This window comes from Fulmarus glacialis, unplaced genomic scaffold, assembly GCF_000690835.1.
Source record: "Fulmarus glacialis isolate BGI_N327 unplaced genomic scaffold, ASM69083v1 scaffold7834, whole genome shotgun sequence".
In the NCBI taxonomy this organism is placed as follows: Eukaryota; Metazoa; Chordata; class Aves; order Procellariiformes; family Procellariidae; genus Fulmarus; species Fulmarus glacialis.
The window spans coordinates 134,376-161,194 of NW_009209951.1; the positions used below are offsets into that span (position 1 = coordinate 134,376).

The following is a 26,819-nucleotide window of genomic DNA, read 5'->3' on the forward strand; positions in this document are numbered from 1 at the left end:
CTTTCTTTTTTATTTACTCTTCTCTAATTTTCTACCTATAGGCACCTGTTTTTCCTTTCCTTATCCAGTTATAAATAAGGGCAGAGAAGGAGAAAGAAGAGAAGGGGAAAAAATCTCCTAAAATTAATAAACTGAAAATACTGAAAAAATATCTTAAATTGCTTTTTAAGCAAAGTTCTGCCTGCTTTTAAGGAATGACTGCTGTAAAGCACACACAGACTACCATCTTTTGTTGTATCCCAAACAGTAAAAGCTCTCTCCCTGGCTTTCTTCCATTCTCCTACTTTCTGTATATAATCTTTCTAATCTTTTCCAGGACACAAGAAGAAGAGAGTGTGTATGGACACGCTTTGGAAGTCAAAATCCACACCATGACTTCCATGATCTTCCCCTGAAGTCAAGGAAAAAGGACAAGAACAGCTAAGTATGAAACAAGATCATCTGAGCTATTTCATTTAGCAAACAGGTCCAGAACCTGCAAAGCCACCAGAAATATGCTTAAGTTTTAACATATTTAAAATCCTTTGCAGGATCAAGGCCTCGGTCACAAACCAAGAAGGTACCTCCCAACTAGATTGGGTTTTGTTTTTTTTTTTTACTTGTTCTGAAATGGCAAGTAAAAGATAAAATCCTCCTGAACAATAATCTATTCTTCCCAAGTAAATAACATATTCACCCCTGCCATGTAACTTCATTTTGATTCTGTATTACTACATGAGGATATCACCAGCCTCACATAGACTTAGATTTATTATTGAACAAAACCCGATATTCTTGTCAGATTTTAATAAATAAGAGTTTGAGAAAAACAAAAGCCTCCCGGCAAGTGCATTACAAATGGATTCATGAATAATTTAGGACAGCACTTTTTATTAACTTTCTCTAGGTTAATCTTTTCACAGGGCTTGTCCACATACAGAAGTCCTACCTTTAACTACAGTGATACAGTACCATCACACTGCTTGACCCAACCCTTTGAAATATTTTCATGTAGGGCATTCAGGATGTAATACAAATGTTTGTGGCTATTTAGCTCACTCCTGCACAGGAACAAGAACGCGTGAATGTAGTATGGCGTCCTCAGAGCAATGCAACTCTGTCCACATGGGAATCTGTTGTAATGCTGCCATACTGGTAAAAATAAATTTGATGACCCACACATGAGTGTAATTTTCAAGTGTAGATGAGGCCTCAGTTATTTAAGTTATGCCAGTAGGGCAATTTCTACTAAATTTCAGTTTAAACTGCAGCCCTCCAAAATAGAGAAAAAAATCCACATTTTTAGACCAGCAACTTTAGCTCCATTGCAAGGCGAGACATGAAAGACCTGGTACCAGAACATCAACAGCATGAGGACAGCGTTAACTTCCTCCAGCAGATGAAAGGGTGGACGACGAGCCGTCGCCCCACTGGGCTGCCGGTGCAGAAGTGGGCAGCCGTGTGCTGCACCATTCCCAGGGGGACCAGGCAAAAAGTTTTTCATCAGCGTTCAATGGAGGGCATGGATTTACTACCACAAGTTACAGCAAAGGCAGGCTGCCCTCCAGTGTGTTTACCAAAGGGCTCGCAGGCTAAGGGGGTGGTTACATTATATTATATTGAGCAAAAGAAGTCAATCTGCATTCAGAGTGTTTTAATAACTTAAGAGGCTACAAACACCCAACACACTCAACTGCAGCAGTTTGGTCCATAAGAGCAGACAAGCACCACTCTTAGGGCAATTAATGGAAGGAACAGAGACTTCTGCCTTGTGTTCAGGTTTCACCCAGGGTGTTGCGGTCCTCTTGGCAAATGTTTAGTCATTTAGTAAACGCATCTTTTCTTCTATCGGCAAGAATAAGCAGCAATCCAGCAATGATTTCTGCTGGTTTGTGTGTACCCCACCATTGCTTTCTGCAGAGATGTGGCCCAGGTGTCCCAACACACACCTAGTACCTGCCATGGCCACAGAAGTTACCCCATGGAGGTAAGAGATGCCTGGGAGATGAGCTGCTGAGCCCAACCACGAGCTGAGGTAGGAGCAGTGAGACGAGAGGCAGGTTGGACTGCCCCGTCCCTCCTGCAACACCCAAGCACACCACCTCCCTTTCCAACGTTTGCCAGGGACTGCCCCCTCAGATTTCTGAGGGGGGAACGCAGATTTCTGTTCTCAGGCAGTGTCGCAGATCAATCAGCTAATTTTAATTTGAAGGACTGATTTAGCATTATCCTTTCTGTGCCCCCAAGATCACTCTGGTCACACTGCATGGTCATCTGCTGCCAACAGCATCCCCCAGGTCCTGAGCCTCGGACGTGCTCTCTGAGCAAAGCTCACAGCAACATTGCCTTGCTGCGCAGGAAACGATGGAGTGCGCCCGCAGTACGTCGTGGCAAAGGGCCATATGTTTTTGTGTAACACCCGTGTGGGAAACACCTGCAACCCTTTCACCTTGTTTATAGTGCTGCTGTCAATTCACAGAAGACTTTGATCTCCCTATCTATTATCAGTCACATGTATTACAAACACATCACATTAATCATAAAACACATATATGCTGTTAGGCAATAAACGGGGCTTTGTTTTCTATGCTGCAGTCTGGTAAAGTACACAAAGATCATCTGGAAAGTTAAATGAAAATAGAAAATTTTATCATCTCTACCTTCCTCAGGGAAGAGCAAAGAACAAAGAACCAAAAAAAAAAAAAGGGGGGAGAAAAAGGAGAGGTATGCAAAGACACAGAGATGTAGGGGAAAAGGCTAATTTTCTTAGGAGTCATTTCCTTAAAAAAAAGTTCCTCGATCACTCTGCCTCTTTTGTTCAGAGACACCCATTCACTGCAGGCAGAGAAACGCAAAAACGAATAGCACACTGCTTGTTTAAAACAGGACTGAAGCCTGGCGTTACTTGCTTAATTATTTCAGAGGTCAGCAAATCGATTTGTCATGAGCACTGTCCCCTTCCAGCTCTTGCAGGCAATTCAGACTCCGTAGGACTAAGCGATACGGAACAAATGGCTGCAAAGCCCAAACACAGTCTTCTCGGAAAGGGTTACTTTGGGCTGAGAGAAAAGGAAAGGAGGGGACAAAAAATTGCCAGGTACCGTGAGTCCCATTATTATTTGTGTTATATTAGCAGCTAGAGGCCTCCAAGGTCCCCAGGCCCTAATTTGGCAGGAGTTATACATAAGTAGAAGGCTTATTCTAGGCCTGTGGGGCCTACAATGTAAATAACCTGGAGTGACAAACAGTGGGGAAAACAAACAACGTCCTCCATTTTCCATCTGAAGGACCGGGGGACAGGCAGGTACGGAGGAGCCGGGAATTGCCAGCAAAGGCCTATTTTTTTTTCTGTTGACACCCTGTGAGAACGGAGCTCCTCAGCTGCCACGTACACCTGGAAATCCCACGCGAGCTTTCTTCAGGCAGCGGGAAGTCTGCCGGAAAGTCGGGAGCTAACTCCCGTGCCACTTCTCCTGCGCCCCGGGCTGTGACTCCAGCTGGCAGGGTGCCTTCCCGGACTATTTTTATAAAGCACTGACAAGCTGAGTATCTCTGGATTAGAGAACCGAGAAACGCATGTTACCACTCAAGAAAAAAATACCCCCAAAAAACACAACACCCTAGAAACAGGTGACCTTATTGCACATGAAAATGAAGCCCCGGTAGCACTGAGCAGTCTCAGGCAGAGAGAAAAGTTTCAAAGCGCAGCTCTGCCAACACACACACACACACACACCTCAGCCGGAGACTAATCCAACCCATTGTGTAAATTCATGAAAAAGAGGACATGGCCGCAGTGATTTCTATTTAAGAATAAATTCTTCCTCATTTCCTTTTTCGATGAACTACGCTTCTTTTCATGCCATGAAAGCTTTAAAATAAGCACATAGAACTATTAATTTAATTCCTGACTGTATTAAAAATATCGTGTAACAAGATGCCCAGGCACTCACGCTCACTTTCCACGCCGCTCTGTATTGCTATGCATCCACCTCTTTGTCCACATACCCGGGATTAAAAATGCTATCTTCTACATACCAAGAACCTCTGTACTATCTCAAACTTGCACCTTGCCAAAAGACCTCTGCTTTCTGACATGCTTAAGGAAGTATCAAAAAAGGAAGAAAATTCTGGGATTATTTATATTCTCCCCACCACTAAAAGCACAGCTATTTTTAAAGGAGCTCCTCCCTTGTCAGGTGCAATAAGAGACTCGTGGTATGAAAGTAATATATTTAGAGTTGACAATAAGGAGAAGGAGGGCTGATTGGGGCCATTACAAGGTACGGAGCTGGTGGAGTCTTTCAAGTACCTTACACCAGGGTGCAAACGAGATCTATTTCTGGGCATCTCTAACCCTGGCTGGGGTTTAGCAACTTGAGGGTGTCACACACATTTACTAATCCCTTCCCCCTTCCAAGTGAGCAGTGCGGGAGAGGCAGACTCTGCATGGCTGTGTTAATTCATTCATGAAATGAAGTAGATGACATTTACCCACATATAAGGAATGACAGGGATTAAATTAAGCTCACAAAGCACCATGAAGAGAAAAAAAAAAACAAACCTCTGAATTATACAAGCATATTTGGCAATCTATGTCCATTTGGTTTTCTGAGGAAATCTGAGTCCAGATCCAAGTGCAAGTACAAAAACTCATGCCCACATTCAGGGGTTGGGAAGAGAAGCAGCAAAGGGGATGGACAGGGATAACAGAAGCGTTTCTTTTCTTGCTCCAGGTGGGCTGTGGGAGAAGCTGGGAGCCAGGGCAGTGCGGAGCCGTGGGGTCCTGGGCTGTGCTCCCCCGCAGCTGGGGAGCTGCCGCTTCCCAGGGCTGGCGGGGGTTATTTTTATCCTGGCAACTGGGCTAAGATGATTGCCACCACCGCCGCCGCTCCGCATGCTTGCATCATACCGCTAGCGCTGATTAGCTAACATCAGTATTCCACTTCATTAAAGCGAAATGAAAGCTGTAAATAGGGTACTGCTTTTATAGGATGCTACTGGAAATGAGAAGTACTGTGACATTAATAAGAAGCCAGTCGCTCCTCCCGCCTGGGTGTGCGGTGCTATTGCTACTGGGTGACGCTGAAAGCGCTCATAGCTCTTCACCTCGGCAAGATCGCCAGAAGTAGGTTTCTAAATCTTTTCCCATGGTGTTTCCCACCAAGCTTGGACTGTATTAGCCTGTGTTTTGTTACCCGTGTTTAGACTGTGACATTTTCACCAAAGCTTGTTTTGTCTGCGCTCGTTAAAGCACAGTATGCCTGACTGACCGCATGTGACGGTGCAGCAGACGTTTCCTGTGGGTTTCAGCATATTTCTCTGCCCGGCCTTTCTGTGGGTTTGTGAGACGCAGTGTGAGAGCAGTCTCATCTCGGGCTCTGTGCAACTACTAATTCATTACCAAAGTACTCCTTTGCCATATCCTGAGAGAAAAACCATCAGGCTACTATTTCCAGAACACTGGATTACTATTTCTAGGGAAGGCTATCTCTGGGAGATAGCAAACTTTCTGTGTCTCCAAACTTTACTTGCTACCATCTACACAGTGTTCATTTGTATGAGTCTATTATTTATATTCAACAGTGCTACCTATTTTTATCAGTGCAGCGAAAAAAAAAAAAAGGCTACAAGATGGCTGAGGAGGATAAGGGCTTGTTACTTGGGCTAAACAAGAGCAGCCTTTTCTCCATCTTTTTTTTCCACGTAACAGAGGGAGAGGGAACTGCGGAGTGCTTATCCTGATTTCTAGTCAGGAGCTCTAAGCAGCTTCCCTTGACAGACAGGTAAGCAATTTCTGGGAAACAACAGGCAGTGTTACCCTGGCAGGGCTTCAGCCATTTCGTACAAGATAAATGGAGACAGAGCAGCGCACTTGAAGAAGATGAGGGATATGACTGTGATGCTACATCCACTAATATGGCTGAGAGAACACGTAGAAGAGGGGCGAGCAGTGCAGGGCTGCTTTCTAGCAAAGCAGGGGGGACCCATCCGAACGGGTGGCCGTGAAGCCAGGAAGGATTTTCAGTGTCCCAGAAAGCAGGAGAGCATGCACGTGTCGTGGTGCAGGCTCCAAGGAAAATTTGGGGACAGGAGACAAAAAGAGGAGAGCGTATGTGCGACCATACGGAGAAAATGAAACAGGAAGGAGGTCAAAGGATTTAAATATAATTTGTGATACTTCGACATTGCAAGATACAGCAAGCTATAAAACAGGTTGACTATAATAAAACCACAAGTGTAATAAAGTTGCTAGTTACACAACCATCACTAAACTTCATATAAGCAAATACACTTCAAGATGACTAAAACAAAACCCATGTGATCTGACTGCCTCTCATAAAGCGTTTCTGACCATGATAAAATTGAGGTTTGTATTTTTTTTCCTCCCTGAGACCTGACATCAGGGTACAAAGAAAAGCCATCCATAAGTCTGCATTTCTGCAACCTTCATCTCATATATACGTTACTTATCGTGGCCTGGACTCAAGTGTGACTAGAGTTTTTCACATCTCCAGTTTTGGTTAGCCATTTTAGCCCTGAAGGAAAGAAAAGGCTTTCAGAAAACACTGAGTATCTCGATCTGCTGAAAAGTCACGTCCTCATACATATCTTAAAAAGAGGCATTCAGAACAGAGGCATTCGAAATCAGTGGGCTGTTTCTGTTTGTTTTAATTCTGCACTTTATCTTTGATTTCTTCGTAGGCAAGACAGCTCATCTGCCTCCTGTAAATACGATCAGCAGTGGTGGATGATACAATATTTTATTTTTGCATGTGTTTGAAATAAACATATACATAATTTTCTCTCAGTCTACTCCTTCTTACTGGCATTTTGATCTTAAATCAATGAGAGAGTTACAATATATTGCACACCATCCCTTTTTACTCCTTTGCTCTGTTAATGCAGATGCATGCATTTCTGAAATAATACTGTCTGAATGTTAGAATATTTTAATTCCTCAATAATAGATAGGACTCAATATACTGATTTTTTGCATCATAAACATAACATGATGAAATGAGTAAGCCAAATTGAGTTTTGTGTAACCACACATGCATACACCGTTTTGTTGAATAAGAAACAAGACACTTTGACTTGGTCATTGCTACCAGCCTGAAGATATCTGAAGTTTAAGCAAATGAAAGCAGGGTTTCGTAACTGGGAAGCAATGGGCTACCCATTCACCTGGTTTGCATGCAATAAAGACACAGATCCCAGCCAACACTGGGCAGCCTTGCTCAGGCAAGTAAAGGTTTGCCAGACTGGCCACGAGGGGGACAGTCACTGGGACTTGCTTTTCTTTCCCGATCTGCCTTAAAAAAATATGTTGAAACAAAGAAAAAAAGGATAGTAACCACCTACTGAGCTCCTGGGAATGTACTTTTTTATGCTACAGCATACAAAATGCACGCAGGAAAGATTCATTTTTTTTAAATCCTTGCATACCTATGGTAGTGTGTACTTTTTCTATACATTCGTAAGATCTACACGCATACACACAAAATCATTTAATTTTGTTAATGCATTATTAAGTGCACACTACGCCCAATAAAAGTCATTTCCCAACGCTTTATGCATTTATCATGAAACCACTAGCAGAATTCTTTACAATAAAAATGCTAGCCGTACACATGACCAAACTAAATTATCTAGGGAAATGGCTAATATCTGACCATGTGGAAACATTAGAAAGCAGGGCTTTGTTATAGGACTAGAAGGAAAAAATAGATGTATTTTCTTACAGAAAAATTGCAATGATAAAAATATTTTTAATAGTAAAAAACGCTGCAGCTCCAGGAAATTTTCCTGAATCAATTCAATCTGTGTCATGCCGGACTTTAAAAACCCATTAAAAATAACCATGATAAATTTCCTAACCTCTTTCAGTGCACCACGCAGAAGACAAAGGAAACTGCAATTCAACAGAGATAGAAAAGAAAGAAAAGAATGGAAAAACCTGATAGCTTGTGTATCAGCGGTAACATCGTCCCTAACAACAACGGGCAAATCTGTGCCCCAAAGGACAAGAGGAGCAGGAGTGATGTGTGCAGCTGACAATGGCACTCCAAAGTAATGACTTCCAGGAAAATCTGCTGTTACAAAAGGACAACATGCTGCTGAGAAGTAGTTGAGTCACAACTTTGCCATGGCAAATTATTTCAGCCTAAAAATGGACGTACTGAAAAACAGGACATACACAGCTCTGGCAAGGCAACTATGGGGATAACATCCTACAAACAGCTAATGTGCTCACCGGGTTTAAATTATTAAACCTCGCTGAAATCCATGCACGTTCAGGGATTTTTCCCAATATTTCATGCGCAGTCATAAGATCATGTTTCAAACAGTAATATTAGTAAGAGCACTGCCTAGTTGACCTATTTTCCACTCACCACATTGTACATATTATCAGTTGTTACAAACACGCTTCTTTTGCTGCTCCCTTTTTTGCGGGGGGAGAAGAGGGCAATTGTATAACAACTGGCATATATGTCACCATATCCTGAAACAACCCAAATCCCTGAGGATGGAAGAGCACATTTAGCCCTCTCCTCTTCCACGGATGTACACTTTCACCATCCTGTTCACCCACCTCCTTCTTCCGACGGCCAGCCAGGGCGCAGTGTATCACACCGACGCTGGCACCCGATTCCCACGTGCGCATTGCACACGTTTGAGCTCTCTTCACATCTGCATTAAACAGCTGTCCCAGGCCCACATCTGGCTGCCCGGGGACACGAGTGAGACGTAGACTCGAGAATTTCTCCTCTTTGGATCAGTCACAGCTGCTCGGCTAAAGACCTCAGGACTCCTGTGGACCTGCCTCATTTCTGAGTCATCTGAGTAAATGTTATCGTTCAGCACCGCTTTGCTATGTTACTCCCCGACCTTCTGGATCTCTGGAGCGGTTTCCTAGAGCCCTTCCCTCCAAACGGTTGAGCGGACATGAAACACCAGCAGTCGTACCTAGGATTTCTGAGGAGAACATTTCTGAACCAAAAATTGCATTTTTAATTGCTCAAAGTCTACCTAGAAAAAAGGGAAAACAAGTAGATTTGAAAGCAGACCAATGTAAACACTTCATATTCCTTCTAATTACACAGGTATGGGGGCAAGATCAAGCAACTTGATTCTCACGCAACGACAGAGGTATAGCAGAGATACAACCCACTGAATCTATTCATAACCCCTATAAACAAAGCAAAACAAAAAATACAAGCACAACTGTGGGACGAACCATCACTGAAGTAAATATATTGATCTATCAAAAATGACTGAAGACTGACAATAAAAGGGTTATAAATGCTTAGAAGAAAGAGAAAGCAAAAACACAAAACCAACCCACTGAAAAACTCCCACCTGCATTCACAGGGAAAAATGGACTGGAACAATAAAACACAATGGCAGTGCCTGTACATCTTTGATAGCTGCCCCTCCCAAAAGCTGGAACAATCTTGCTATAAACCAAGCAAATGAAAATGTAAATGCATGAGCAATCGTCTGGGGGATTCAGATGCTTTGTGTCCTGTAGGCAAAGAAGGAAGGGGGAAAAGGTAGGAAAGCAAGAGAAGGCACCACTTTTAATATTTGTAATTATCAATCATGCTCTCCTCACCTGGAGCCTTTTTAAACCAGCAGAGACCTTACAGTTAAATATGCAACGCTGCCTGCATGGCAGTTTTAGCGCTGCCAGCAACACCCGCTTGTCCTCTGACCCCAGCACAACCCGCTGTTTCCACTCCTCCGCGGGGACAGCCTGTGGATTTTGGGGGTGCCAGCCGGAGCCAAACATCGAAACCGCTGCCTGCAGAAATCCAGTGTTCAAAACACAAGCTCAAAAGAGGCATGGGATGGGGAAATGCGCTGAACGCAATGCCCAGAGCAGTCCTGTGAGTATGTATAAACACAGTGGTGTATCAAAGGGGTATCAGGATCTACTTGAAGGCTTACAAACTGTGTATTTGTTTAAATATTTTGCTAAGGAAATGAACATGAGGAAAATTACGGTGGTTTCACAAACTTGATTCTGTTCTTCACTATTGATGAAAATCCAATTGCGTTAGTTATTGGGCAAAAGCAAATAAAATGACACTGACGCAGGAGAAAAATTGGGTCTGTAGTAAGAATAAGTTTAGGTACTTCAAGTATCAATCTTCCTGTTTTGCAATACACTTCTCTGCCTCAAAAATCAGAATTTAAATTATTTTAATAGAAAATAATTTAATATTTAATGGCTAATGCCTTTCCATGTGACATTAAGTTACCATCTGACCTATTTTAACATTTGCCTCTGTGCTGCACTTGTAGACCGACTTTCTCTTTCTCCTGCCCCATGCATAACTTATTTCCTACTGGGCCAAATGGACAGCCAGTGGACATATAAAATTGTTAGGCTGCTTTGATAACATTGTACTTTGGCCCTTCACACAGAGTATTTCATAAGATGTTCCATGCGATAAAAGGTCCCAAAGAACCACGATCCTCTCATAATGTCACTTTGAAAGACTCTGCAGCAATTCCCAGTGTCCTTGCCAAGATCCTTTTTCAATAAAATAGATTCCAACATTGACAGAAAAGCTTGGATTATTACTGAGTGATAAAATGTCTACTGCTAGCCCTTACAGAGTCAGAACATTGCTCCCAACTCACTCCTTTTTCTGTAAACTACTTTAAGACATCTGGGTACGCCTTAAAATTTGCTGTACAAAACCTAATTTTATTCAATAGGCACCATCATCCAAGAATCGAAGTTATATAACATGAGGGAGACCTAAAAACGTTGGGTCAAGATCGTCAAATAGTCACAGCTCTATGCCTTTAATGGAGCTACACTGAAGTAAACAATAGCTTGAAGGTCCAGACCACTATTTTCAGGCTTGTTTACGTGGGAGAGAGAGGACATTCTGGGACAAGACGTGATTTGAATCTTAACAAAGTTAGACTAGAAAAAACTCCTATGGGAGCACACCCCTATAGATACAATAATTGCTGGGGGAGATGGTCAGTTTTTCCCTGATGTAGTTTGTGTCATTCCAGAACTGCTGTGTCTGTGCATGGGAGGTTTTTTGACATTACTGTAGCTGTTTAATTATATCAGTACAATTTTATCAGTATGACTAAAAGACAAGGCTTCAGGTTTAGCCACCAAATTTAATGGAAGGACAGAAAGATTCACAATCCCCAGGGTAATGGTGGCTCAGCTCATTCCATGCTCCCCAAGCTAGAAAAAAAAAAAACCAACCAGAATACAGCTGAAAACAACTTCTTCCTCTGCAGTAGGGTATACTTTTGCCTATTGCCTGATGAAATCATACCCAGTTCGCTACCAGCAGAAGGTCTGACATAAAGCAGGCTCTCCAGGGGAAGAAGAGAGGTAATCGAACAGAGAAAAAGGGTAATTTGAAGATGGTGCCAAACCAACAAAGAAAAAAGGAGATATTTTGTTCCCCTTACTACTAATAAAACATAGTAGACTAAAATTGATCCCCAGACTAATAAGGTAGAGGAAAAACTAAAACCTATATATGACAAAACAATTAAAAAGTAATGAAGAGATTTATGGAAGTACATAAAAACCTTGGAATGACGTAAAAATTGTCAGGTCATGTTACTGTTTTCAGCTCCACATGGATAAGAAAAACAGGGAGGAATAAAAATTAGAGCATGGAGGAAAGACAGCATAGGGGTGAAGAGGATGGAGAGAAGAGAAAGAAAACAAAGCCAGAGCAAATATTTAGGGGGGGGAAATTACAGCAAGAAGCATGAATACAAAGCCCACAAGACAAGGTCAATGTAAAAAGAAAAAACAGAACAAACCCCAGAGCCAACGAAGTGGTGGCACCATCGAAGGCCAACAGGCAGTAACTGATAGGAAGCGCCTCCGTAGATACCTGGCACAGTGTGGTCATCCTCAAAGGGGAAAATATGACTACTTCTAAGAAACTAAATAAGAGATATCCCCAATCCACTTCTGTGCAATACTTTGGTGTCCTAAGAGGTAGAGGCCCCACAAGGTCTTGTCTAAGGACTCCCCAGCATGGGCAGAGAGGGTCTAACCAGCATCTGCATCCTGGAGCTCCTAGCAGGTGGGCATGAGGAGGGGACAGAGCCATGGATGCTCCAGCCTGTGCTGGGCCTTGCAGAGAACGGGGACATGCAACGGGCTGCTGATTTGCAGTTTCTTCTCTGCATCCTTCTTCTCCAGCCCCCATTGGGGACATGTGTGGGAAGGGAAATCCCTTTTGATTGACGGTTCTCATGGCACACGAGAAAGCAGTCACAAGCTGCTTTTGCATTTCTTTGGGCTGCCACAACGAAGGGTAAGTAGGGAGTCACCTGACTCTCCTGTGAAGTGTTGGGTGATCAAGGAGGGCAGGAGTTGCTCCTGACTTGCATCATTAGTTTAAAGTTGATCTGCTTCAAAGGCTGCCAAGAAAGGGAAGGGGACACACACACACATTGGGAGGGATGATGCATTCTCCTCCCTCTGTGTAAAGTGGGGGAAAATGATTCAGGAACTTCATTTAAAAATTATCTGCATGGCACTGGGAACACCAGTTCATAATCAGATACATAGCGGGTGAAGCCAGAGATCATTAATAGCTACTGAACATTGCATATTGTATGTATCCGATTCGGGTTTGCATCAATACTTCTGGGTGCTGTAGGAAATTCTAATGAAAGCATTTAATATGCACAGCAAAATCTACAATACTGCTGTTTTGCCATACTTTCTGGTAGGACTGGTATACTGAAATAATGCCTCAGGTTTTTCAGTCTTTTAAAAGCCCTCAGCCTGCTTCTTCCCAAATGGTGGAAAGGGGAAAAATTACAAGGTGGGCTTTACACCCTGTTAAAAAAATTAACAAATGCAGGCTCTGGTAGATGGTGAAGAAGATAGATCAAGATGAAATTAAGTCTAGGAAACTAGTTTTTATAACTGTGGGGTTCACTCAGAACATTTCCTCCCCCTGTCTTGAATTAGGATTGCATACAGTCTTGTATGCAGGTGCTGATCATGACGGTGTTACATGTTAAGAAGAGGCAATCTGTTTAGCAGTCCCATCCCAAGCCTTTTAAAACAATGATTTTAAGCATTAATTAGCTAAGAAGCAGGCAGTACAGATCAAAGATCACTGGTGCTGTATATTAGGTGTAAAACACTCCTCAGGCAGCATGTTTTCAAAAGAAACTTCAGTTTTCAAATAATCTTAACCTGGAGCTCACAAGGACTATGCGTTAACAGCTAAGTGCTGCACTACCAACATGTCAGGAAAGAGGGGAACAAAGAAACACCTCCCCGGGAGCAAAGGGAGGTGAAACGTCCTCCTAGCCAAAGCTGCTACCTGCACATGCAGAAGCAGACCAAGATTTAATCAGGTTCCTTAAATGCTAAGATACGGTAGAAGGGGCTTGCTCTCTGCTCCCCTTGTCAATCTTAGGAGCTGACACAGTTCTGGCCAATCTCACAGAGCCTTTCTGCCTCCGGCCAACGCCATCTCAGTAGAGCCGTACCAACCAGGGGATTTCCCTCTACGCAAAAGCTAATTTGCTGAAGCTACGACCACAGCAGTTTGCACACGCCGTGAGTACAGAAACGAGCATCAGGAACATGGTGCAGGTGACAGGCACTGTCCTTTGCTGCCTTGCCAAGAGCATATAAAATTCCGTCTGTCTCATTTAGTTGGATTTCACACTCTCTTTCCAGAGGTGGGAAAGATTACATCAGGTCTTTGACTTACGTTGGCTTGAACAGCTGCAGTAGAGTCATGGAGCAGTCATGGACAGAGGAAAGAAACTTGGAAAAAGCGCAGCAGTGAGCACATGCCTGCAGCTCAGCCATCCCAGGGCAACGTCTGGAGTCTCAGAGAAGAGACGGAGAGCTTTGCACACAGAAGAGTTTAGCACTTGCATCAAACATTTCCATCCAATGGTTTTGCCTGCGCTGAGGGCTGGGACTGTGACATTTCGGTGGGCCTTTGAGTCTCTGTCTGTGACTACCTAGAACACAAGTGTCCCTCGACCTGATCGGGACAGCAAGAGGCTACAGTAACAAATCAACAGCCATCACAGAGTAGACAAGCTCAAGTTGCATGGTTCTCATGGGAGGTCATAGTCCACACATAAGATTTGTCCATGGCTAAGAAGAGCTCATTAATGAATACCTTCAACATTACTAGTATACTAAGCATTATTTTGCAATGTTCCAGAGACCTAAGTACATTTGAAACATGCCAGAATTAAACTAGTCAACTAATTTACCATAAATTCTGCCTATAAACTGCATCCCACAGGTCTCTGTACGCAGAACGTAAAATACTCCGTAATGATCAGGCAGCCCACAAAAATGATTACAAATGTAACAATAACACTAGACTCCAATTCTCAAAACAGTGTGGTATGCCACCTTTTGGGTAAATCTTTAGGCATCAGTCCCATAAAAGGCTATGTCTTTAAGACCAATTAGCTCTAGAGAGAAGAGGAGAAACTGGTAATGACATACTGATAAGTAATTCACAGGACTTGTTCCAGTAGCTTGATTTAACCATTGGAACTAACTAGACCCAATACCTAATTATGGTTAAGTTTGCGGAGTCAGATGGAGGTGTAGCATTGTACTGTGACATTACATTTTAGCCAGGAATATTGTTGGGTTTGGATTCTTTTTTAAAAGACAACTTTTAAAAAAATAATAGGTTACTATCAACAAATTCTGAAAGTGTTAATTAAAAAAACAGAAAGAAGGGCTCCGAAAGTTTAACTTAAGAATATTAAGATTCTCCTATTGTTCAGTCAGTTTTTGAGAGTCTTTTCTCTTTCAGAGTGGATGGCTAGCACATTACACAGAGGAGCAATAAAATTGCCTACATGCAAAGTGCTGTCAAAAGAGAGGGTAGGGAGGGGGAAGAAATATTTTTCTCCCCATTAACTTCTTTCAGCTACAATAAACCTAGGTGTTTATGTGTAGCAACAGCAGTTAAAATATTTTTCAGGCACAAATGCAATTGTTTCTTTTATGGCTCTGATTCAGCAAGGTAGATAAACTTCTGCCTAACTTGAAGCATGTTGAGTAACACCATTGACTTTAATGGGATTACTCATGTGCTCAGTTACGCACATGTTTAGGGGTTCTGGTGTACTGTATCCACAGTTTGCAGGTATTTAAAGGCAAAAGAGATAACTCTAATTCACAATAGCAATTCTGGGGTTGATCAACAGTCCTATAGAGTCAAAGGACTTTATCACAACACATAAATGAGGAAAAACCGTGAGGAAAAAAAAAATCTTGAAAGAATATGAAAGACTGGAGACTCTGGCCATAAAAGTATATCGCTCTTTAAGAAAACAAAATTCCAGGCAAGTAAGGATACCAAAAATCTTTATCAGGTTAAATGTGAAACAGAGATTATGAAGAGCTATAGATCACAAATAGGAAGCCTGTTTTTCTTCCCTCTCCCCTATCCTTGCCCAGGCGTGATTTTCTCTAGCTGAAATATGAAAAGTAAATTGTTTATCAAATATCAAAATAAAGGAAGGACCACAGGAAAGGTAGTAAGTCCATTAGAACCCCGGTGTAAAAGAGGAAATCAAACAGGATAAGATTGTTTTATAAAACTAAGTTATTTCTTTACACGAGCCTTCAGAGACAAAGATGAGAATATCTGTCCTGGGATTACTCTTTTCTCATAAAGCAGAGTAAGGCTACAAACAGAGAGGTTCAAAACAAAAAAAGTTTCTGAAATTAAAATGGCAATAAAGACACTGTTTCTTCAGGTAAATTAACTGCATGTTGAAGACATCAGCTGTTCTCTGCAGGAGGAGATTCTGCCCCTATCCACTGTAGGTTCACCCTGAGGTGCTTGACGAAGGCAGAAGGAAGGATAAGGCTTTGAGAAAAGTTCCAGATGCCCAAATCCCAGAAACACGTGTCCCTCTTCTGTCCGCAAAAGAGGAAGCCTAAAACCTCCACCGTGACTCCACAATGACTTTTCTGCCTCAGTCTTCACTGGCAAGTGCTCGAGCCTTACCGCCCAAGCCGCAGAAGGCAAAGGCAGGGACTGGGAGAATGAAGAGCTGCCCACTGTAGGAGAAGATCAGGTTCAAGACCATCTAAGGAACCTGAGGGTGCACAAGTCCATGGGACCCAATGAGATCCATCCGCAGGTCCTGAAGGAAGTGGTGGATGAAGTTGCTAAGCCACTATCCATCATATTTGAGAAGTTGCGGCAGTCTGGTGAAGTTCCCGCTGGCTTGAAAAGGGGAAACATAACCCCCATTTTCAAAAAGGGAAAAAAGGAAGACCCGGGGAACTACAGGCCAGTCAGTCTCACCTCTGTGCCTGGGAAGATCATGGAACAGATCCTCCTGGAAGCTATGCTAAGGCACATGGAGGACAGGGAGGTGATTCGAGACAGCCAGCATGGCTTCACCACGGGCAAGTCCTGCCTGACCAACCTAGTGGCCTTCTATGATGGAGTGACTACATCAGTGGACATGGGAAGAGCTACCGATGTCGTCTATCTGGACCTCTGTCAGGCCTTTGACACAGTCCCCCACAACATCCTTCTCTCTAAACTGGAGAGGTACGGATTTGATGGGTGGACTGTCCGGTGGGTGAGGAATTGGTTGGATGGTGGCATCCAGAGGGTAGTGGTTAATGGCTCAATGTCCAGATGGAGATCGGTGGCAAGTCGTGTCCCGCAGGGGTCTGTACTGGGACCGGTACTGTTTAATATTTTCATCAGTGACATAGACAGTGGGATCGAGTGCACCCTCAGAAAGTTTGCAGATGACACCAAGCTGAGTGGTGCAGTTGACACGCCTGAGGGATGGGGTGCCATCCAGAGAGAACTGGGCAGGGAGGTGAACCTCATGAGGTTCAACAGGGCCAAGTGCAAGGTCCTGCACCTGGGTCGGGGCAACCCCCGGTATCAGTACAGGCTAGGGGATGAAGGGACTGAGAGCCGCCCTGCCGAGAAGGACTCAGGGGTACTGGTGGATGAAAAGCCAGCAATGTGCACTCCAGCCCAGAAGGCCAACCGTATCCTGGGCTGCATCAAAAGAAGTGTGGCCAGCAGGTCGAGGGAGGTGATTCTGCCCCTCTACTCTGCTCCGGTAAGACCCCACCTGCAGTACTGCGTCCAGCTCTGGAGCCCTCAGCACTGGAAAGACATGGACCTGTTAGAGCAGGTCCAGAGGAGGGCCACGAAAATTATAAGGGGGATGGAATGCCCCTCCTATGAAGAAAGGCTGAGTTGGGGTTGTTCAGCCTGGAGAAGAGAAGGCTTTGGGGAGACCTTATTGCAGCCTTTCAGTACTTAAAGGGGGCTTATAAGAAAGATGGGGACAAACGTTTTAGCAGGGCCTGCTGCGACAGGACAAGGCGGAATGGTTTTAAACTAAAAGAGGGTAGATTTAGACTAGCTGTGAGGAAATTTTTTACAATGCAGGTAGTGAAACACTGGAATAGGTTGCCCTGGTAGATGCCACAGGTTGTGGTAGATGCCCCATCCCTGGAAACATTCAAGGTCAGGTTGGACGGGACTCTGAGCAACCTGATCTAGTTGAAGATGTCCCTGCCCACAGCAGGGGGGTTAAACCAGGTGACCTTTAAAGGTCCCTTCCAACCCAAACTATTCTATGATTCTATGACTAACCAGCGTGCCTCAGCCCTGATGCAGAGGCCATGAGCACCAGCGAGAAAAGCCCATTTCTTGCCCACAACTGTTTGATTATGGACTCATCTGCAGAAATGCTAACTAGTGCCATCTGCAGTGACATATTTTTGGGAGAGGAGAAGTCAAGCGTTAAGACAGAACCAACTCTGGCTGCATAGACTTCTGAAAAGCTGTCAGCTGCCAGCGTAGCTTACAATCACAACTCACCCCTGGACACATTTCAAGTTAGTGACTGGCTCCATGATCTAGCCTAATCCTTTAAACTACCCAACCATTTAAGTGACCAGGCTTGATCTTGGTTCCAATAATGACTTATTAGGAAATCATTTAAGGAATATTAGGAAGTCTTTAAGGAAAAAAAAAAAAAAAAACACCACTCACAGATCAGATATTGAGTAATTCCATAGACACCTTAAGAAAAATCACCCGTCCTATTTTAAGTTGCTTTCTGTGTATTACTTAAAAACGTGCTGAAATAACCCACTGCAAAACAAAATACTTCTTATACGGAAATGGAGCTCCATTCACATCCGTGTTTTCACAAGATGCTTCAGCAGTGCATGCATGCACCCATTTCTGTGGCTGCACCTTGACGTGCTTTCTGCAATAGTGTGCTGATCCTGGGATGCTTATGCTGGAGCCCAGTAGAGGCTCAATTTGGGTAGATGCAGTTTGCTGCTGGTGGTTTTATTAGGGACTGAGAATGGTTTACAACTGGATGTTGTCAGAAACATTCTCATTAGTTCCTCCCCCCAACAGAAAATGCAGATTTTGAGCTCATTGACTCTCTTCGCCAGTTCACAGCCTGACAACCCTGGGCTCAAATGCCCCAATTGTCTTCTGCTTTCTATAGGTGGTTTAATCCAAACTCCATCCTCTTGCTACTCCTAGACCCATCTCTTTGTCTCTACCTTACTTTGTTCTTGTCCTCCTTAGCACTTATTCTACTACATAGTTGGTCAGACTTCTCACAGCAGGTTGAATTTGAGAGATCAAGTGAAGGAAGAGTAAGAACAGGGTTTGACCTGCTTCAAGCTGTTTCAGATGTAAAAGGACGTGAAGAAATGAATTTTAATCTTCTGTTCTTACTCTTTGATTATACGCACTGAGGTCTATGTTATGAACCCTTACACTCTTCCCCACGTCCAAATGCATTGCTACAGCCGAAGGCAGAATAGGTTCATTCAACCCAGAGGCAATCACCTGCCCGCTTGGGGCTATACCGTATTTTCTGTTCCTTCACTGGTGGTGTGTTGCTGGGCCAAGAATATATTACTTATTTTGGCACTATTCTCCAACTCCAAATCAGCCATACATGCTTACAGTGCTATAAAGTCATAATGATGCAATCGCAGTAGAGCGGTCAAATGCATACGAAGTGTGTACATAAAGTAAAATTAACTCACAGCCTCTACAGCTCTGCTCATGTTGTAGCAGTTGCTTTTCTGATTCCATAAAGTATAGTCCATAAAGTACACTCTCCCCCTTTATTTCTCTTCTTCAACCCAGAAGCTCTTTGTTTCTCTGTCTACTCTTACTGCCTATTTCCAATCAGTAGCCATAACCTAAAATTGAAATGGAACAATTCGATACGGTACGCGTGAAAATAAAGTGTCAAAACATCAAAGTTAATCCAAAAAATAAGTGACATATAAATCATTAATTTCCACAGAAATCAAGACTACTTTCCTGCAAAACTCTTACCATAAAAAGGATTAACATTTAAGATTCAACACTAATCTTAACATCTATCAATACATTGCTTTCCAAATAGGGTATTTTTCACTTTTTATTTTTGGTATGAAGAACCAGCACACATATTTTAGAGGAGGTATTTTTATAGAAGAAACATCAAACTATAGCTGAAGCAAAAACTACCACTCTGTTGCAGGATCTCTTCAAAAGTCACATCAGTGGCTTGGATTCCCCCGTTGAACAGAAATGCTCCAACTCTGCTTTTGCATCAAACCAGAGCTGTTTGTTTCTGCCTTGGCCTCCATCTTAGGCCATCTCTGTATGAAAACAGGCAGTTTTCACAGCACACACTCACAACTGAAGACTATTTGCATTGTCTCTCTCTATAAAAGAGTAATATCATCACCTCTTCTTTGGATCCACACACAGGAACGAAGAAAAAAAATGCTTTTGTGACCTACAAAAGCCTTACTTGAAATAATTCTCTACGACTTGAGGCCTTTTGGAATGGAAGGGATATATTGTTTTGACTTGATTAAAGCTGAAAAGTTGATTTGACATCCTGTTGTCAAGGAAACCAATTCACACACAAAAGAAAACAGTTGTGATGGTATCATTCAGACTATTCAAGTGACCTTAGAAAGAAAAAAAGGCTTCAGTTCCAAAGATTTGTATTCAACTCACTTCACCACTGTAGAAATAAAGATCATTGCTCTTTATGCTTATTGGAAAGCAGTTTTCAATCTGGAAAAAGCAAAATGCCACATCTTCCAGCTGCCAGATCCAATACTTTGCTGGGACCATACACATAAACACACCTACTGTTTACTGCCTATTTCAAAGAACCACAGAACGAATCACACAGAAGACATATAGGGAAGGAGAAGGAATTTCTTTAATTGGCAGGACTCTGATAAATATCCCCAGACACACACCACACCTGTTGAACAGCAGCTCGCAAGCCAGGTTTTAAAACATCCTTCTTCAACTACAAATAAAGCTTACCTCAAGCACAGCAACAATTGAGCTCAGCTTCGTTTTCCTGAGAGATATCAAAAAGCAGCATTTATTCTCTGCCAGGCTCCTAGGTTGCTCACAAATTAAGTTTTTCATGCACATAATAAATGGCTATGTATGAGTTATGCTCAGTCTGCTGCTCACTCCTCCTACCTAGGGGATCCCAAGGAGGCAGAACTGTCCTGGCTGACCACTACCTCCATCATCCAGCTTTGCAGCTCATGCAAGTCTCACAGAGGTTTCACTCCCTAACAGCTGTGGGTAGATTGGAAAAATGAAACTTTCTGTCTATCCACTCACACACTGTAATTATACATCTCTTTCTCCGATGACATAGCCTCTGCTTGACCGAGTGAGCAGACACATGACTAAATAGCAACTTGTCTCGAATTCAGCTTAGAAAAAAAATAGGCATGATATTAATAAGGAGGGAAATACACTGAGGAATGAATGCCAGTGTTCTTACATTATTGTCATTTAAGGGCATCACAGCAAAGGTCACGGAGATAATAAGCCTCAGTCATTTTCCATTTGTTACACAACATACAAATTGCCACAGTGTTAATGAATATCTTTCTCCATTCCTAGCCAGCCAAGACACTGTATTATTTCCTCTTAAACAAGTACCTAACCCTTGGAATTCATTATTTCCATCACTTCTTGCAGCACTTTGTCCTTAGGGCTGAGCATAAATGCCACAAGGCGGCTGTAACTGGAGCATCAAATGCTTCGTATGCCTGAGTCTGACTTCCTTCTGATAGACCTTTTTTGCTGGGAGATCATACAAAGCACATTTATATCATTTATAATCAAATATGCACGCGCGCGCACACATTCATATATGCTCTCTTACAAGCATCTTAAACCCCTTGCAGAACACAGGAAAAAAAATTTTACATTTGTCTGTACTTTGCGGATATTGCTTGATACCTATATATTGAAATAATAGTTATGCTAGAAACACCAACTGACCACAACAATAGAAGCCACCATGAAATCAGTGCATTTCCACTTAAAATGATGACAACTGGAAAGTAGTTCTTGGAACAGAAATGATATTCACAGAAATGTGGAAGGGCTTGTATGAAGGGATATACTGCTTAAACCCTCTTTACTCCTCATAAACTGCTAAGATAGCACAGCTGAGCTATAGAGAGGGGAATGTCTCATTTCTAACCTGTACTTGTATTTTAAGTTTAGGAATTTTGCATAAATACAGATAGCAACAGCTGAACCAAATTCATACTATTTCATAAATCAGGTGAGGTTTTTTTAAGACGTTTATTTCCACTGTTCACCATAAGTATAAAGAATATGCAGATGAAAAGAGAATATTGAAGGCTGGTAGCTTTGTACAGTTCTGAAAAAGACTAAATTTTATGTGCATAATTAAAATTAGAAAGAGAAGAATGAAGTCCAACGCCAAATGCTGAACTAAAATAAGCCAAGGTTACTTTCTGCACGTAATCAAACAACCTCCACCTCTGTCCCCGAGACTGAAACACCACACTCCGCATTCTGATGAATGTCTTATCTTGGTATTTTCTCCTCTCCCGCCCAACAAACCCAAACAGCAAGAGCCAGAAAAGAAGAAAGCCGATGGCACTGCTAAGCTTACCCACAAACAGGTCCGTACTCCGTTATGAGTTTTGTGTGGTTTTCCCAAAAGCCCTGGATAAAAGAAAAATAACAAAGTATTTTAGAACAGTACTTACCAGAAACTATTATACAGTGTTGCTAACACTCACACCAAAGCTTTGAATCTCAACTAGGAGAACCATGTATTAACTCATAACCTCACCTTTCCCTCTTTGTCCATCTGTGACAGTAGAATCTAGAAATGATGACTGAAAAAAAAAAAATCCCCAAAAAACCCTGGAAAGCCATGAAACATCTTTTCATCAGGATTTTACACTCCGAAATATGTTACCATTTCATGATTTTTTTTTTTTTAAACTAATTTCATGATTGGGGTCCTGACTTATAATTCTTTTCTGATATGTGTGTGGATGGAAAAACTGACAGAGAAATTAATAACAGAATAAGTATATGACTTACTACACACAAGAGAAATACAGGGAATATGGAAAGGTTGTCTTGTTTTGGTTTTAGTTATATTATGAAAAAAACCCTCCAAACCTGCAAAGTTGGAGTTTAGCACGAGGCAGTCACCTGGGACACTCTGCAGAACAGTAAGCAGATTTATTTTAACAATCTTTTAGAATTTTTACTGTGTGTTTCATTTTCATAATTGATGAAAATTGGTATCCATTTATATAAATAAACCTGCCACTATACTAAATTGTTAGTGTCCTAAATGAATTCAAATTGATTAATCTGAAAGAAGGTGTGCAAAATGTATCCCCAAAAGTGAACATAAAAAAATCTGGTTTAACAAAACTGCCATACTTGAGAATCATACTGCATTGAGTTTGTAACTTGTCTATGGAAAAATTACACATTTGACTGCATTAATCTGCATTTATATTAATTTAAGGAAGACTATTGTGATCTAACTTCATTTTTCAGAGAAAATACACTAACAAAGTAGAATACTTATGCCTCATATTGAATCTTTCCTATTTTTTATGACATACTGCAGAATATTAACTAGAACAATATGAACTATTGTAAACACATTAACTGCAGACATAAATAAACAAGACCACGTAATATGTGTATGCTTTGGGAGCATTTTACCACACTAAGCAAAAGAAAATCTGGTAATCAAAAGTAGTTATCCTACTTATCACCCAAATCAGCAGAGCACTTGCAACCACCTACAGTCCTGTTACAGAGCCCTTCAACGGTTTTTTATTCTTAATAGAGTCATGTGGTTTTTTTTAATCCTAGACTTGCAATATGCTTATTCTACAGGACAATATGTCTCTAGTTAAGGCAAGAACTTCAGGTTTTCCTTAAGCTACAAAAAGCTAAAGCAGTGGATGGTGTGTAAGAAAACACACTAAAGATAAAATTACGAAAGAGGTGGTTTAGATGATTGCCTGAAAAGACATATATTCTCACCTGAAAAATACTTTACTACTAAGGTAAACAGAAAAGCCTCATCCATTGGCACACAAAAACTAAAGTGGACAAAGCCATTGTGATACCACAAATACATACAGCTAACTCAAAAGGGCTTTTATCTGCAGACACCGAGGGAGGGGCAAAGGTACATATGCATTCACACCAACCTGCATTTTGCTACAGCGATACTTCAGCAGTAGCACCATTTCAGCCTGCAATTGTTATGATTTCAGCATTACAAAGGTTGCCTACTGCCTTCCCCTGCTGATGCAAGGGGAAATCCTGGGGCCAAATTCCCCCCAGCGCTATTCTCCAAGCAGTCATCTCAGACTGCGTAAAGCAGGCTCAGCTCATCGGTGCACTCCGACCACTTTGCCTGGGAAAGCGACTCCAACCTGCGTAAACACAGCTGACAGATTTACAGCCACGCTGAGGCACCAGCGTGACAGAGGGCACTGCTCGAGGTTACCCAGCAGAGTTGAACACGGATGCAAAGCACTGCTGTATCACAACGGTATCGGCTGCACAGGGCAGAAGGACTTCCAGTCTTGTGAGACAACGCCGAATCAGGTCCGCCCTCCAGCCCACTTTCCTCCTAGCCTGAGCCTTCCGTGAGGACACCCCAAACTACAGCCTGAACCTTGCCTGCTAAGTTTTGCTTTGGATTGCGAGCACGCGCATAGGTATTACACTTGCTGTATCCACCAGCCGCATTCCAGCCAGCCAGCAGGATATTAACATTTACAAGAAGCCTAGGCTTTAAATGATTCAGTGAAAAAGCCTTCCAGAAAGCTGGCTTCTTGGAAGCGCTGCTCCTGGCTCACTACAGTAAAGGGATCAGGCAGAACACATTTCAATCAAAAACCTGTTAACCAATAACTGGTTTTCTACCTCCAGGTCTCCTAAATGATTGCACTGGCTTAAAATTAACCACACTTAGGTTTTCTTCCTCAAAGTGAGAAGTACAAGCCTGCAGAACCCGGGGAAAGAAGGAGTTGGAAAGTATCTGCGAGGGACTGTGAGAAAGCATCCTCAGGAGTAAAAAAAGTGCTGGTTCTCTACACTCCGGGACACTGTCTCACGTCCTGCACCACCGCACACACACACACACCACTGCCTGCCTCCACCATACACCCCTGGAACCCACTGCTATCCTGGCCCCCCTCATGGGCACGGCGAGCGGCCGGGAGCAGGTCTCATTGGGCTGCCTGGGAAAGACGAGCAAAAAGCACGTGCAGAGCCCTGCGAGGCTGCGGTGGCCGGAGCACGGGCAAGGCAGAGGGAAGGCGTGTGTGCATCCCTTACAAGCCAAGGCATGCCTTTCAGCTGGAGGAAGCTGAGGTCATATGAAGGCACTTGCATTTCTTCTCAGTAGCCATGAGGAAGGCCAATGAACCTGTGATGGTCTCAGTACACAGTGAGGGGATATGCCACGTCCACGTAGCTCTGCCAGTTTTGCAGCATCATCCCTGAACATGGCTTCCAGCAGACAGGTACCTTGAAAACATCCTCCTCCTCCTCCTATGAGTCATGTTTGAAGCACAGCAAGCCTCGTAAGTGCTTTCGGTAACTTATTTACACTAGCTGAGGTCGATCTGCTCCAAGGCCCATTATTGCAGGTTTGTCCAGGTTTGTAATTGCAATTGTACTTAGTACCTACAGGATAACTAAGCACCTGCCCACCAGCAGCAACTGTTTTACAAGAAAATGGAGGTAGAGGCCTCTCTGACTCAAGATCACCCAGTGGGTAAACACGAGAAGAGGAAGCGAACCCAGAAATGGTGCCTGCTGGTATGTACCCAGTGGCTTAAACAGCCGTAAGACAGGAGATATAATGAAGCAATGTGGGGGTTAGAAAGGGCATAATCAGGCAAAAAGGGAAACGTATATGTTCTGATTTTTTAGGAAAACAGAAGGAAACTGAAAAGCAAAACAACGCACGGTATTACCAGATGACACCACGTGCATCAGGAGGAACTGTAGCACATTAAACAGTCACTCATAACAAAGAAGTGTAAAAGCATAGTCAATAATGCTGTTCCAAGTCAGAAAAATCACGTAGCTGCTTCTTTGTTTGGAAGCTGCAGAATATGAATTGTCATCAACAGCAACTCAGAAGAGGGTTGGGGCAGGGGGGACTTGCTGCGTGTGGCCCCTGCAGTGAGGTACCAGCCTGATGACAGCCCATTATCAAACAAGATAATGCAGTAGTATGAAAAGCTTCTTTCCCTGAAGAAAGCATATTTTACAGCATCTGGTACACCATGGAAACAGCAGCTCAAGTGGGCTGACTGCTGCACACCCAGAAGGCTTCTTTGTTTACATGGCTGGCAGTTGCCTCCCTACAGGGAATTTGCATTCTCCCCTTCCTCTGAGTGTGTATCATCAGCTGCATCTGTGGGTAGAACCACTCGCAAGGCCAAATCCTGCTCTCAGGGATACAGGGTGCAACCCTTATGGAAGGAAACAAGATCTAGGTCTGCATCAGTCAGAGCCAAGTCTGGCTGTTGCCAACCTTCTATCTTGAGATATCGAACGTTGAGACTTCAGCCTGAGCAGCCCATCCATGAAAGGGCTTCAGAAAGGACTGCGTTGGCTCGAGTATCCCCTTTCCTTTTTTCAATAGGTTCTGCCACTGCAAGACAGATCCTTCCGCCATTTCCTCCTTGTTGCATGTTCACCTTACTAGTTCCTCACAGCAAGGAAAAATCTGCAGCAATGTCATCTTCCCTCCTTGCGGAAAATGGGTGTAGGCACTAAGCCAAAGTTTTCAGAAAGAGGCAGTCGTACCATGCATTTCGATTTTTGGGGTGTCTAACATGAGGCACATCCAACCTATTCTTATTAGTTGCTCAATACTGCAGATCTTGTGGCTGCAAATAGGGACTTAAGTGACTTTAAGCTTAAGCTCAAGCTTAAAGTGACCCAGACTGCATGGAGGATGCTTTGTAACGTATCAGCTTGCTGCAGCTGGAAAACAAATCGTGTGGTTTATGAACTTATATATAGTCCTTAAGGCTCACTAGATAAAATGGTTTGAAGGGGGCCACATAGTTGGGATCCAGCAGATGCATGCTCCTGACAGTAGCTCAAAATTCGGACTCCAAAAAAGTGCCTTCCAGAATGCATAAGGGTAGCTCTTGAATTTTGTAGTATACTGAACGCTACAAAAGCTACTGAGCTGTGTGGACAGTGATGTGGTGTGCCCACCAAAACCCACTGAAAGTGGGAAACATTACCCATGCAAGAACAGTCAAGGGAAAAAGGCTTCTTTTGTTGCCCCTTTCTGAAAAGCATCACACAGTACCTGATGTCAGTCACTTACCAAGACAGCCTAGATTCAAACCTGTGACTCAGAAGCCAAAGATGCCACATCTCATCACTCGTCCCATATTACGCTCCACCCTCACCTCCCTG

At 42.9% G+C, this 26,819-nt stretch overlaps 1 protein-coding gene across 1 annotated transcript in view; it reads right to left on the bottom strand.

Annotated features, from left to right (window-relative positions):
- Nucleotides 1-26,819, bottom strand: part of TBXAS1 (thromboxane A synthase 1 (platelet)) — a 230,740-nt gene that overhangs the window by 128,617 nt on the left and 75,304 nt on the right. Inside the window, exon 3 of the mRNA XM_009577010.1 lies at nucleotides 21,991-22,043. Coding sequence (XP_009575305.1) covers nucleotides 21,991-22,043 — 53 coding nt within the window. The remainder of the gene's footprint in view (nucleotides 1-21,990; nucleotides 22,044-26,819) is intronic.